This window comes from Nerophis lumbriciformis, linkage group LG17 (genome assembly GCF_033978685.3).
Source record: "Nerophis lumbriciformis linkage group LG17, RoL_Nlum_v2.1, whole genome shotgun sequence".
In the NCBI taxonomy this organism is placed as follows: Eukaryota; Metazoa; Chordata; class Actinopteri; order Syngnathiformes; family Syngnathidae; genus Nerophis; species Nerophis lumbriciformis.
Window position 1 is genome coordinate 1,485,996 of NC_084564.2, and position 12,889 is coordinate 1,498,884.

Below are 12,889 nucleotides of genomic sequence, written 5' to 3' on the forward strand. Positions count from 1 at the left end.
TTGGTCCAAGTAAAAAGTCTTGAAATATTTTTAGACCAAGTGGACACTCTTCTGAGACTTTGGACCAGTTGAAAAATATTTAAAGACTTTGGGAAACCAAATGACAAGTCTTTAGATATATTATTCACTACTTGTATAGTCTTTGAATTCTTTTTGGTCCAAGTCAATATTCCTTAAAGACTTTGTTACACCAGTTGAACAGCTTTCTAAGACTTTGGACGAATTGAAAAGTATTTAATTATTTTCTGTAGCAACTAAAAAGTCTTGAGACTTTTTGTTCCAAGTGAAGAGTCTTGAAAAACCTTTTGGACCAGCTGAACGGTATTCTGATAGAATGAAAAGTATTTTGAGACTTTGGGGAACCAGCTGATAAGTCTTTAGATACTTTCTGAACCAACTGAATAGTCTTTGAAGAAATGTCGGTCCAAGCAAAAAGTCTTGGAAGACTTGTAGACCAAGTAGACACTTTTCTGAGACTTTGGACCAGTTGAAAAGTACTTAAAGACCTTGGGAGACCAAATGACAAGTCTTTAGATATATTCTTCACTACCCGTAAAGTCTTTGAATACTTTTTGGTCTAAGTCAATATACTTTAAATACTTTGTTAGACCAGCTTTCTAAGACTTTGGACCATTTGAAAAGTATTTCAATAATTTTCTGTGGCAACTAAAGTCTTTCGAGACTTTTTGGTCCAAGTTATCACTTTTCTGAGACTTTAGACCAGTTGAAAAGTATTTTGAGACTTTGGAGAACCAGCTGATAAGTCTTTAGATACTTTCAGTACAGACTTAATAGTCTTTGATGACTTTTTGTCCACTTAAAGAGTCTTGAATGGCTTTTTAGACAAGTTGAACAGTCTTCTGAGACTTTGGACCAGTTGAAAAGTTTTTGGAGACATTGGGGAACCAACTGACAAGTCTTTAGATACTTCTTTAGATAAGTTTTGTGCCAACTAAATAGTCTTCGGAAACGTTTGGCCAAAGTAAGGAGTGTGGAAAGACTTTTAGATTAGCTCGACACTCTTCTAAGACTTTGGATCACTTGAAAAGTCTCAAGAGACTTCAGAGAATCAGCTGATAAGTCTTTAGATACTTTCTGTACCAACTGAATAATCCTTGAAGAAATGTTGGTCCAAGTAAAGAGTCTTGAAATACTTTTAGACCAAGTGGACACTCTTCTGAGACTTTGGACCAGTTGAAAAATATTTAAAGACTTTGGGAGACCAAATGACAAGTCTTTAGATATATTATTCACTACTTGTATAGTCTTTGAATTCTTTTTGGTCCAAGTCAATATTCCTTAAAGACTTTGTTACACCAGTTGAACAGCTTTCTAAGACTTTGGACGAATTGAAAAGTATTTAATTATTTTCTGTAGCAACTAAAAAGTATTGAGACTTTTTGTTCCAAGTGAAGAGTCTTGAAAAACCTTTTGGACCAGCTGAACAGTATTCTGATAGAATGAAAAGTATTTTGAGACTTTGGGGAACCAGCTGATAAGTCTTTAGATACTTTCTGAACCAATTGAATAGTCTTTGAAGAAATGTCGGTCCAAGCAAAAAGTCTTGGAAGACTTGTAGACCAAGTAGACACTTTTCTGAGACTTTGGACCAATTGAAAAGTATTTAAAAACCTTGGGAGACCAAATGACAAGTCTTTAGATATATTCTTCACTTCCCGTAAAGTCTTTGAATACTTTTTGGTCTAAGTCAATATACTTTAAATACTTTGTTAGACCAGTTAAACAGCTTTCTAAGACTTTGGACAAATTGAAATGTCTTTCAATAATTTTCTGTAGCAACTAAAGTCTTTCAAGACTTTTTGGTCCAAGTTATCACTTTTCTGAGACTTTAGACCAGTTGAAAAGTATTTTGAGACTTTGGAGAACCAGCTGATAAGTCTTTAGATACTTTCAGTACAGACTTAATAGTCTTTGAAGACTTTTTGTCCAATCAAAAAGTCTTCAAAGGCTTTTTAGACAAGTTAAACAGTCTTCTGAGACCTATTGAAAGGTTTTTGGAGACATTGGGGAACCAACTGACAAGTCTTTAGATAATTATTTAGATACTTCTTTAGATACGTTTCGTGCCAACTAAATAGTCTTTGGAAACGTTGGGTCCAAGTAAGGAGTCTTGAAAGACTTTTAGATTAGCTCGACACTCTTCTAAGACTTTGGATCACTTGAAAAGTCTCAAGAGACTTCAGAGAATCAGCTGATAAGTCTTTAGATACCTTCTGTACCAACTGAATAATCTTTGAAGAAATGTTGGTCCAAGTAAAGAGTCTTGAAATACTTTTAGACCAAGTGGACACTCTTCTGAGATTTTGGACCAGTTGAAAAATATTTAAAGACTTTGGGAGACCAAATGACAAGTCTTTAGATATATTATTCACTACTTGTATAGTCTTTGAAATCTTTTTGGTCCAAGTCAATATTCCTTAAAGACTTTGTTACACCAGTTGAACAGCTTTCTAAGACTTTGGACGAATTGAAAAGTATTTAATTATTTTCTGTAGCAACTAAAAAGTCTTGAGACTTTTTGTTCCAAGTGAAGAGTCTTGAAAAACCTTTTGGACCAGCTGAACAGTATTCTGATAGAATGAAAAGTATTTTGAGACGTTAGGGAACCAGCTGATAAGTCTTTAGATACTTTCTGAAGCAATTGAATAGTCTTTGAAGAAATGTCGGTCCAAGCAAAAAGTCTTGGAAGACTTGTAGACCAAGTAGACACTTTTCTAAGACTTTGGACCAATTGAAAAGTATTTAAAGACCTTGGGAGACCAAATGACAAGTCTTTAGATATATTCTTCACTACCCGTAAAGTCTTTCAATACTTTTTGGTCGAAGTCAATATACTTTAAATACTTTGTTAGACCAGCTTTCTAAGACTTTGGACCATTTGAAAAGTATTTCAATAATTTTCTGTGGCAACTAAAGTCTTTCGAGACTTTTTGGTCCAAGTTATCACTTTTCTGAGACTTTAGACCAGTTGAAAAGTATTTTGAGACTTTGGAGAACCAGCTGATAAGTCTTTAGATACTTTCAGTACAGACTTAATAGTCTTTGATGACTTTTTGTCCACTTAAAGAGTCTTGAATGGCTTTTTAGTCAAGTTGAACAGTCTTTAGAGACTTTGGACCAGTTGAAAAGTTTTTGGAGACATTGGGGAACCAACTGACAAGTCTTTAGATACTTCTTTAGATACGTTTTGTGCCAACTAAATAGTCTTCGGAAACGTTTGGTCAAAGTAAGGAGTGTGGAAAGACTTTTAGATTAGCTCGACACTCTTCTAAGACTTTGGATCACTTGAAAAGTCTCAAGAGACTTCAGAGAATCACCTGATAAGTCTTTAGATACTTTCTGTACCAACTGAATAGTCTTTGAAGAAATGTTGGTCCAAGTAAAAAGTCTTGAAATATTTTTAGACCAAGTGGACACTATTCTGAGACTTTGGACCAGTCGAAAAATATTTAAAGACTTTGGGAGACCAAATGACAAGTCTTTAGATATATTATTCACTACTTGTATAGACTTTGAATTCTTTTTGGTCCAAGTCAATATTCCTTAAAGACTTTGTTACACCAGTTGAACAGTTTTCTAAGACTTTGGACGAATTGAAAAGTATTTAATTATTTTCTGTAGCAACTAAAAAGTATTGAGACTTTTTGTTCCAAGTGAAGAGATTTGAAAAACCTTTTGGACCAGCTGAACAGTATTCTAATAGACGAGTTGAAAAGTCTTTAGAGACTTTGGGTAACCAGCTGATAAGTATTTTGATACTTTCTGTACCAAGTAGACACTCTTCTGAGACTTTGGACCAATTGACAAGTATTTAGAGACCTTGAGATACCAAATGACAAGTCTTTAGATGTATTCTTCACTACCCGTAAAGTCTTTGAATACTTTTTGGTCTAAGTCAATATATTTTAAAGACTTTGTTATACCAGTTCAACAACTTTCTAAGACTTTGAACCACTTAAAAAGTATTTAAATATTTATACTTCAGACTAGTTGAAAAGTATTTTGAGACTTTGGGGAACCAGCTGATAAGTCTTTTAGATACTTTCAGTACAGACTTAATAGTCTTTGATGACTTTTTGTCCACTTAAAGAGTCTTGAATGGCTTTTTAGACAAGTTGAACAGTCTTCTGAGACTTTGGACCAGTTGAAAAGTTTTTGGAGACATTGGGGAACCAACTGACAAGTCTTTAGATACTTCTTTAGATACGTTTTGTGCCAACTAAATAGTCTTCGGAAACGTTTGGTCAAAGTAAGGAGTGTGGAAAGACTTTTAGATTAGCTCGACACTCTTCTAAGACTTTGGATCACTTGAAAAGTCTCAAGAGACTTTGGGGAACCAACTGAGAAGTCTTTAGATACTTTCTGTAGCAGCTGAATAGTCTTTGAAAAAATGTTGGTCCATGCAAAGAGTCTTGAAAGACTTTAGATTAGCTGGACACTCTTCTGAGACTTTAGACCAGTTAAAAATAATACAAACCCCGTTTCCATATGAGTTGGGAAATTGTGTTAGATGTAAATATAAACGGAATACAATGATTTGCAAATCCTTTTCAAGCCATATTCAGTTGAATATGCTACAAAGACAACATATTTGATGTTTTTTTTTGCAAATAATCATTAACTTTAGAATTTGATGGCAGCAACACGTGACAAAAAAGTTGGGAAAGGTGGCAATAAATACTGATAAAGTTGAGGAATGCTCATCAAACACTTATTTGGAACATCCCACAGGTGTGCAGGCTAATTGGGAACAGGTGGGTGCCATGATTGGGTATAAAAGTAGATTCCATGAAATGCTCAGTCATTCACAAACAAGGACGGGGCGAGGGTCACCACTTTGTCAACAAATGTGTGAGCAAATTGTTGAACAGTTTAAGAAAAACCTTTCTCAACCAGCTATTGCAAGGAATTCAGGGATTTCACCATCTACGCTCCGTAATATCATCAAAGGGTTCAGAGAATCTGGAGAAATCACTGCACGTAAGCAGCTAAGCCCGTGACCTTCCATCCCTCAGGCTGTACTGCATCAACAAGCGACATCAGTGTGTAAAGGATATCACCACATGGGCTCAGGAACACTTCAGAAACCCACTGTCAGTAACTACAGTTGGTCGCTACATCTGTAAGTGCAAGTTAAAACTCTCCTATGCAAGGTGAAAACCGTTTATCAACAACACCCAGAAACGCCGTCGGCTTCGCTGGGCCTGAGCTCATCTAAGATGGACTGATACAAAGTGGGAAAGTGTCTGACGAGTCCACATTTCAAATTGTTTTTGGAAACTGTGGACGTCGTGTCCTCCCGACCAAAGAGGAAAAGAACCATCCGGATTGTTCTAGGCGCGAAGTGTAAAAGGCAGCATGTGTGATGGTATGGGGGTGTATTAGTGCCCAAGACATGGGTAACTTACACATCTGTGAAGGCGCCATTAATGCTGAAAGGTACATACCGGTTTTGGAGCAACATATGTTGCCATCCAAGCAACGTTACTGTTGGAATAATTGTTTGTAAGTTATCACAAAAGAAAAGTTGTATTATGAATGCTGTATTTCGAGGCCTAACAAGAGGAAGAAGGCTCGTAAAACTCCACTGGTATTTCAACACGGACAGATGGCAGAATCTGCTCAACTCCCGGAGGAACTCTCTTTGAAGTGTTAAACGAACTCTCTTTGAAGTGGTTCCCAAACTCTCTTCCAACTATTTGGTCAACGCTATTTACGACCCGCTGCCCTCTTGAAGTTGCTGTGGACAGGAGACGGGAGGGGTTGTCCATTGTCCTCCAACACCTGCCCCAACTGGATCCAGGAAGAGCCCAAGCCCGAGAAGTCCTCTTCTTGGACTTCAAGGCGACCGAAAACAATGACTGTTTTACATACTCCCAATTCCTGCTGTGACATATGTTGGTGCGTGAACATGGAACATCTGAATTAAAAGAGGAGACGAAGACCTTCTTCGTCAGAGCGTGGTGCAGGACTGTGCAGAGAGTGCAGCGGCCATGTCTTTCCTCAATATTGAGTCCAAATTTAATTATGTCTCTGTTTGATTCCTTGCCTTTTGTCTTGTGTAATAGATGTCCTGTGTTTGAACGTGACAGTTACCATGGACGCCCCTGCTTATTTCAGCAAGACAATGCCAAGCCACGTGTTACATCAACGTGGCTTCATAGTAAAAGAGTGCGGGTACTAGACTGGCCTGCCTGTAGTCCAGACCTGTCTCCCATTGAAAATGTGTGAAGCCTAAAATAGCACAACGGAGACCCCCGGACTGTTGAACAACTTAAGCTGTACATCAAGCAAGAATGGGAAAGAATTCCACCTGAGAAGCTTCAAAAATGTGTCTCCTCAGTTCCCAAATGTTTACTGAGTGTTGTTAAAAGGAAAGGCCATGTAACACAGTGGTGAACATGCCCTTTCCCAACTACTTTGGCACGTGTTGCAGCCATGAAATTCTAATTATTTGCCAAAAAAAAATAAAGTTTATGAGTTTGAACATCAAATACCGTATTTTCCGCACTATTAGCCGCACCTAAAAACCACAAATTTTCTCAAAAGCTGACAGTGCGGCTTATAACCCGGTGCGCTTTATATATGGATTAATATTAAGATTCATTTTCATAAAGTTTCGGTCTCGCAACTACGGTAAACAGCCGCCATCTTTTTTCCCCGTAGAAGAGGAAGTGCTTCTTCTTCTACGCAAGCAACCGCCAAGGTAAGCACCCGCCCCCATAGAACAGGAAGCGCTTCTTCTTCTACTGTAAGCAACCACCCGCCCGCGTAGAAGAAGAAGAAGCGCGCGGATATTACGTTTCATTTCCTTTGTGTGTTTACATCTGTAAAGACCACAAAATGGCTCCTACTAAGCGACAGGTTTCCGGTTCATGAAAAGACGCAATCTCTCGGATTACTATTTCACAGCAACTGCCTAAAGACTTTCAAGAAAAGCTGGCTACTTTCCGTGCATATTGTAAAAACAAGATAGCTGAAAAAAAGATCCGGCCAGAGAACATTATCAACATGGACGAGGTTCCACTGACTTTTGATATTCCTGTGAACCGCACTGTGGATACAACGGGAGCACGTACGGTGAATATTCGCACCACAGGGAATGAGAAGTCATCCTTCACTGTGGTTCTAGCTTGCCATGCTAATGGCCAGAAACTTCCACCCATGGTGATATTCAAAAGGAAGACCTTGCCAAAAGAGACCTTTCCAGCCAGCGTCATCATAAAAGCTAACTCGAAGGGATGGATGGATGAAGAAAAGATGAGCGAGTGGTTAAGGTAAGTTTACGCGAAGAGGCCGGGTGGCTTTTTTCACGCAGCTCCGTCCATGTTGATATACGACTCCATGCGCGCCCACATCACGCTGGTTTTTAATATATTATTAAAGTTTGACTGACCTATCTGACTGTTTTTTTGACATTCCTTTAGCGCAGTTAGATGCGGCTTATAACACGGGGCGGCTTATAGGTGGACAAAGTTTTGAAATATGCCGTTCATTGAAGGCGCGGCTTATAACCCAGGGCGCCTTATGGTGCGGAAAATACGGTATGTTGTCTTTGTAGTGCATTCAATTGAATATGGGTTGAAAAAGGATTTGCAAATCATTGTATTCCGTTTATATTTACATCTAACACAATTTCCAACTCATATAGAAACGGGGGTTCGTAGTTGACTCTGCAGCATCGCGTGGACATCGGGGGCGGTGCCACTGGATTGGCAGACCGGGGTGGTGGTTCCTCTCTTTAAGAAGGGGAACCGGAGGGTGTGTTCTAACTATCGTGGGATCACACTCCTCAGCCTTCCCGGTAAGGTCTATTCAGGTGTACTGGAGAGGAGGCTACGCCGGATAGTCGAACCTCGGATTCAGGAGGAACAGTGTGGTTTTCGTCCTGGTCGTGGAACTGTGGACCAGCTCTATACTCTCCGCAGGGTCCTTGAAGGTGCATGGGAGTTTGCCCAACCAGTCTACATGTGTTTTGTGGACTTGGAGAAGGCATTCGACCGTGTCCCTCGGGAAGTCCTGTGGGGAGTGCTCAGAGAGTATGGGGTGTCGGACTGTCTGATTGTGGCAGTCCACTCCCTGTATGATCAGTGCCAGAGCCTGGTCCGCATTGCCGGTAGTAAGTCGGACACGTTTCCAGTGAGGGTTGGACTCCGCCAAGGCTGCCCTTTGTCACCCATTCTGTTCATAACTTTTATGGACAGAATTTCTAGGCGCAGTCAAGGCGTTGGGGGGATCTGGTTTGGTGGCTGCAGGATTAGGTCTCTGCTTTTTGCAGATGATGTGGTCCTGATGGCTTCATCTGGCCAGGATCTTCAGCTCTCACTGGATCGGTTCGCAGCCGAGTGTGAAGCGACTGGGATGAGAATCAGCACCTCCAAGTCCGAGTCCATGGTTCTCGCCCGGAAAAGGGTGGAGTGCCATCTCCGGGTTGGGGAGGAGATCTTGCCCCAAGTGGAGGAGTTCAAGTACCTCGGAGTCTTGTTCACGAGTGAGGGAAGAGTGGATCGTGAGATCGACAGGCGGATCGGTGCGGCGTCTTCAGTAATGCGGACGCTGTATCGATCCGTTGTGGTGAAGAAGGAGCTGAGCCGGAAGGCAAAGCTCTCAATTTACCGGTCGATCTACGTTCCCATCCTCACCTATGGTCATGAGCTTTGGGTTATGACCGAAAGGACAAGATCACGGGTACAAGCGGCCGAAATGAGTTTCCTCCGCCGGGTGGCGGGGCTCTCCCTTAGAGATAGGGTGAGAAGCTCTGCCATCCGGGGGGAGCTCAAAGTAAAGCCGCTGCTCCTCCACATCGAGAGGAGCCAGATGAGGTGGTTCGGGCATCTGGTCAGGATGCCACCCGAACGCCTCCCTAGGGAGGTGTTTAGGGCACGTCCGACCGGTAGGAGGCCGCGGGGAAGACCCAGGACACGTTGGGAAGACTATGTCTCTCGGCTGGCCTGGGAACGCCTCGGGGTCCCACAGGAAGAGCTGGACGAAGTGGCTGGGGAGAGGGAAGTCTGGGCTTCCCTGCTTAGGCTGCTGCCCCCGCGACCCGACCTCGGATAAGCGGAAGAAGATGGATGGATGGATGGATGGATGGTTTGTAGTTGAGATGTTGAAATAATCCAGACCGGGGCAAGCTAGCGCTTTAGCACCTTAGCGGGGACAAGTAAGACGTACTTGAGCGTGAAGACGTTCTTCTTTTTCTTGTATCCGTTGGTGACGTCACAGTGACACTGGGCCAGGTTGAGCGACGGCTCGTTGTTGTACGCCGTGGCCGTGTTCTTGGCGTCCTTGTAGAAGCCCAGCTCCCCTTTGTTCAGCACGCAGTACAAGTTGACCCAGGACCTGCTGAGGTGCGAGAGGACCACGGGGGGGGTGGGGAAAGGAGGGAGGAGGAGGGGAGGAGACGCAGCGAGTTAGGCGGCGCTGCAGAGTAGCCGCTGCTAAGCTGACACCTCACTCACCTGAGCTTACAGGTCGGTGGGCAAAGAAGGACCAACACCAAGAAGGGAGTAGGAGAAAACACACTGCTGTACAAACACGAGACGGACGCCAAGGGAGGCGTGGGAAAACGTGCAGGGGTCTACAGTCTACATACAGCCTGGGGCGGGTGGAAGTAGTCGGGGTTTAAATAGGACTTACCTTGAGGTGTAGGAGGGGGGGGGGCAGCAGCCAGCAGCGGCGAGGACGGAAACCAGAGAGCAGAAACATTTGGTTAAAGTACAACTTTGAACAACTTCCAACATGGTGGAGCTGCCGTGAACATCCTTGCTTCCATGCACATTTCAGGGAATGCACGTGGAAGATGTCCATGCGATAAAGAGGCGGTGCTTTGTGTGCGTGAGGTCAGCCAAGCCACAAGGGGGCAGCGCAGCGCGGCGCAAGACCGTTGCTTCTCTCTGGAGGATGCGCTCATTATTTGAAGTGCGTGAACACCAAGCGTCATGCAGACCCACCTGTTGGTGCTCTTCTTCAGGGTCTCGATGTCCAGCTTGCGGAAGAGGAAGCCCTCGTGGTGAGCGCTGTGGCTCGGCGGCTGCGTGACCGCCGGGCCGCTCTGGGCGGGAGCCGAGCGGGACCGCCGCGTCGTGTCGCCCGACTCTTTTGGCCGCGGTCGGCGCCGCGGTTTGGGTCTGTCCCGAGCACGAGGCCGGTCGGAACGGGAAGACTTCTCCGGTAGGCCGTTGGGTAGGCGGGGCACCTCGCCTCGGGCCTGAAAGGGGGCGGGGTCAGAAAGATGAATATATTGACATAAAAAGACTGCATTCTTACAATAAATGATTGCAGAAATGTCTAACCTGGGCTGCTTCTCTTTCCTGAAGCTGCTCCACTATTTCTGCCATGGTGGGTCTTCTCTCTCTGGGCAAGAAAAGTACTTTTATTTACTCCAACACATTACTATTGTTTATACCAACTAAGTACTTTTATTTACACCAACAAACTACTTTTATTTACTCCAACTAAGTACTTTTATTTACACCATCAAACTACTTTTATTTACACCAACAAATGACTATTGTTTGTACCAACTAAGTATTGTTACTTACACCAAATACTTTTATTTACACCACAAAATGTGTTTTATTTACACCAAGAAACTCATTTTGTTTACACAAACCTACTTTTATTTACACCAAGAAACTACTTTTATTTACACCAACAAATCATTTTTATTTACACCAACAAACTACCTTTTTTTTTACATCGAGAAACTACTTTTAGTTCCACTAACAAAATACTTTTATTCACACAAACATATTACATTTATTTACAACAACAAACTACCTTTATTTATATCAACAAACAAATTTTAGTTCCGCCAACAAAGTACTTTTATTTACATCAAGAAACACATTTTATTTACGCAAAACTACTTTTATTTACAAGCAGAAACTACTTGTATTTACATAAACAAACTACTGTTATTTACACCGGCAAACTTGTTTTATGTACACCAAGAAACTACTTTAATTTACATAAACAAACTACTGTTATTTACACAAACTACTGTTATTTACACCAACAAACGTATTTTATTTACACAAAGAAACTACTTTTATTTACATAAACAAACAACTGTTGATTACATTAATAGACATCTGTTATTTACACAAACAAACTACTGTTATTTACACCAACAAACTACTCTTATGTATACAAACAAACTACTTTTATTTACACCAACAAACTACTGTTATTTACACCAACAAAGTACTGTTATTTAAACCAACAAACTACTTTTATTTATATAAACAAACTACTGTTATTCACATAAACAAACTACTGTTATTTACACCAACAAACGTATTTTATTTACACAAAGAAACTACTTTTATTTACATAAACAAACAACTGTTGATTACATTAATAGACATCTGTTATTTACACAAACAAACTACTGTTATTTACACAAACTACTGTTATTTACACCAACAAACGTATTTTATTTACACAAAGAAACTACTTTTATTTACATAAACAAACAAGTGTTGATTACATTAATAGACATCTGTTATTTACACAAACAAACTACTGTTATTTACACCAACAAACTACTCTTATGTACACCAACACACTACTTTTATTTACACCAACAAACTACTGTTATTTACACCAACAAAGTACTGTTATTTAGACCAACAAACTACTTTTATTTATATAAACAAACTACTGTTATTCACATAAACAAACTAATGTTATTCACATAAATTAATGTTATTTACACCAGCAAACTGCTGTTATTTACACCAACAAGCTACTGTTATTTACACCAACAAACTACTGGTATTTACACCAACAAAGTACTGGTATTTACACCAACAAAGTACTGTTATTTACACCAACAAACTACTTTTATTTCCATAAACAAACTACTGTTATTCACATAAACAAACTAATGTTATTTACACCAACAAATTAATGGTATTTACAGCAACAAACTACTTGTATTCACATAAACAAACTAATGTTATTTACACCAACAAACTACTTTTATTTACACCAACAAACTACTGTTATTTACACCACCAAAGTACTGTTATTTACACCAACAAAGTACTATTATGTAGAACAACAAACTAGGGCTGAAACGACGCGTCGACATAGTCGACGTCATCGGTTACGTAAATACGTCGACGCCGTTTTTGTGCTCCGACGCGTCGCATATTTACGTCACACTACCGTCATGGCGGAGCGCAAAGCAGACGATGCGAGCGGTGCGAGCTAGGGGAAAAAAGCACGCCAAAAGTCGTCAAAAGTGTGGGAGTAGTTCAATAAACGGCCTAAGAAGAAACGCTACTTTTACTCCGCTACTTTTATCTACATTCAGCTCGCTACTCGCTACTCATTTTTTTTTTGTTTGTTTTGGTCTGTCAGACAGACCTTCATAGTGCCTGCGTTTCAACAAATACAGTCACTGGTGACGTTCACTCCGTTCCACCAATCAGATGCAGTCACTGGTGACGTTGGACCAATCAAACAGAGCCAGGCGGTCACATGACCTGACTTAAACAAGTTGAAAAACGTATCGGGGTGTTACCATTTAGTGGTCAATTGTACGGAATATGTACTGTACTGTGCAATCTACTAATAAAAGTTCCAATCAATCAATCAAAAGTGTGAAGGAAAAAAAGACCCTTTTTTATTTCAACCGTACATCCCGTCAAAAGCCTAAAGACTGACTGCACAGTTCCTGTCTTCACAATAAAAGTGCCGCTCCATCGCGCCTGCGCTTTCAAAACAAGAGTCTCCGAAAGCCAGCGCAAACAAGCTAGCAAGCTAAGGAGTTTGCCGCCAATGTATTTCTTGTAAAGTGTATAAAAACGAACATGGAAGCTGGACAAATAAGATGCCAAAAACCCACCGCTTTCAT

At 41.0% G+C, this 12,889-nt stretch overlaps 1 protein-coding gene across 2 annotated transcripts in view; it reads right to left on the reverse strand.

Moving 5' to 3' along the window:
• sptbn4b (spectrin, beta, non-erythrocytic 4b) overlaps positions 1-12,889 on the reverse strand; it is a 190,293-nt gene that overhangs the window by 5,105 nt on the left and 172,299 nt on the right. Inside the window, exons 38-40 of one of the 2 annotated variants that reach the window (XM_072914973.1) lie at positions 10,317-10,377; positions 9,975-10,231; positions 9,196-9,363 (exon numbers count right to left, since the gene is read on the reverse strand). In XM_072914973.1, the coding sequence (XP_072771074.1) occupies positions 9,196-9,363; positions 9,975-10,231; positions 10,317-10,377 (486 nt within the window). Of the gene's footprint in view, positions 1-9,195; positions 9,367-9,974; positions 10,232-10,316; positions 10,378-12,889 lie in introns of both variants that reach the window. The other variant, XM_061972189.1, reaches the window with a different exon arrangement.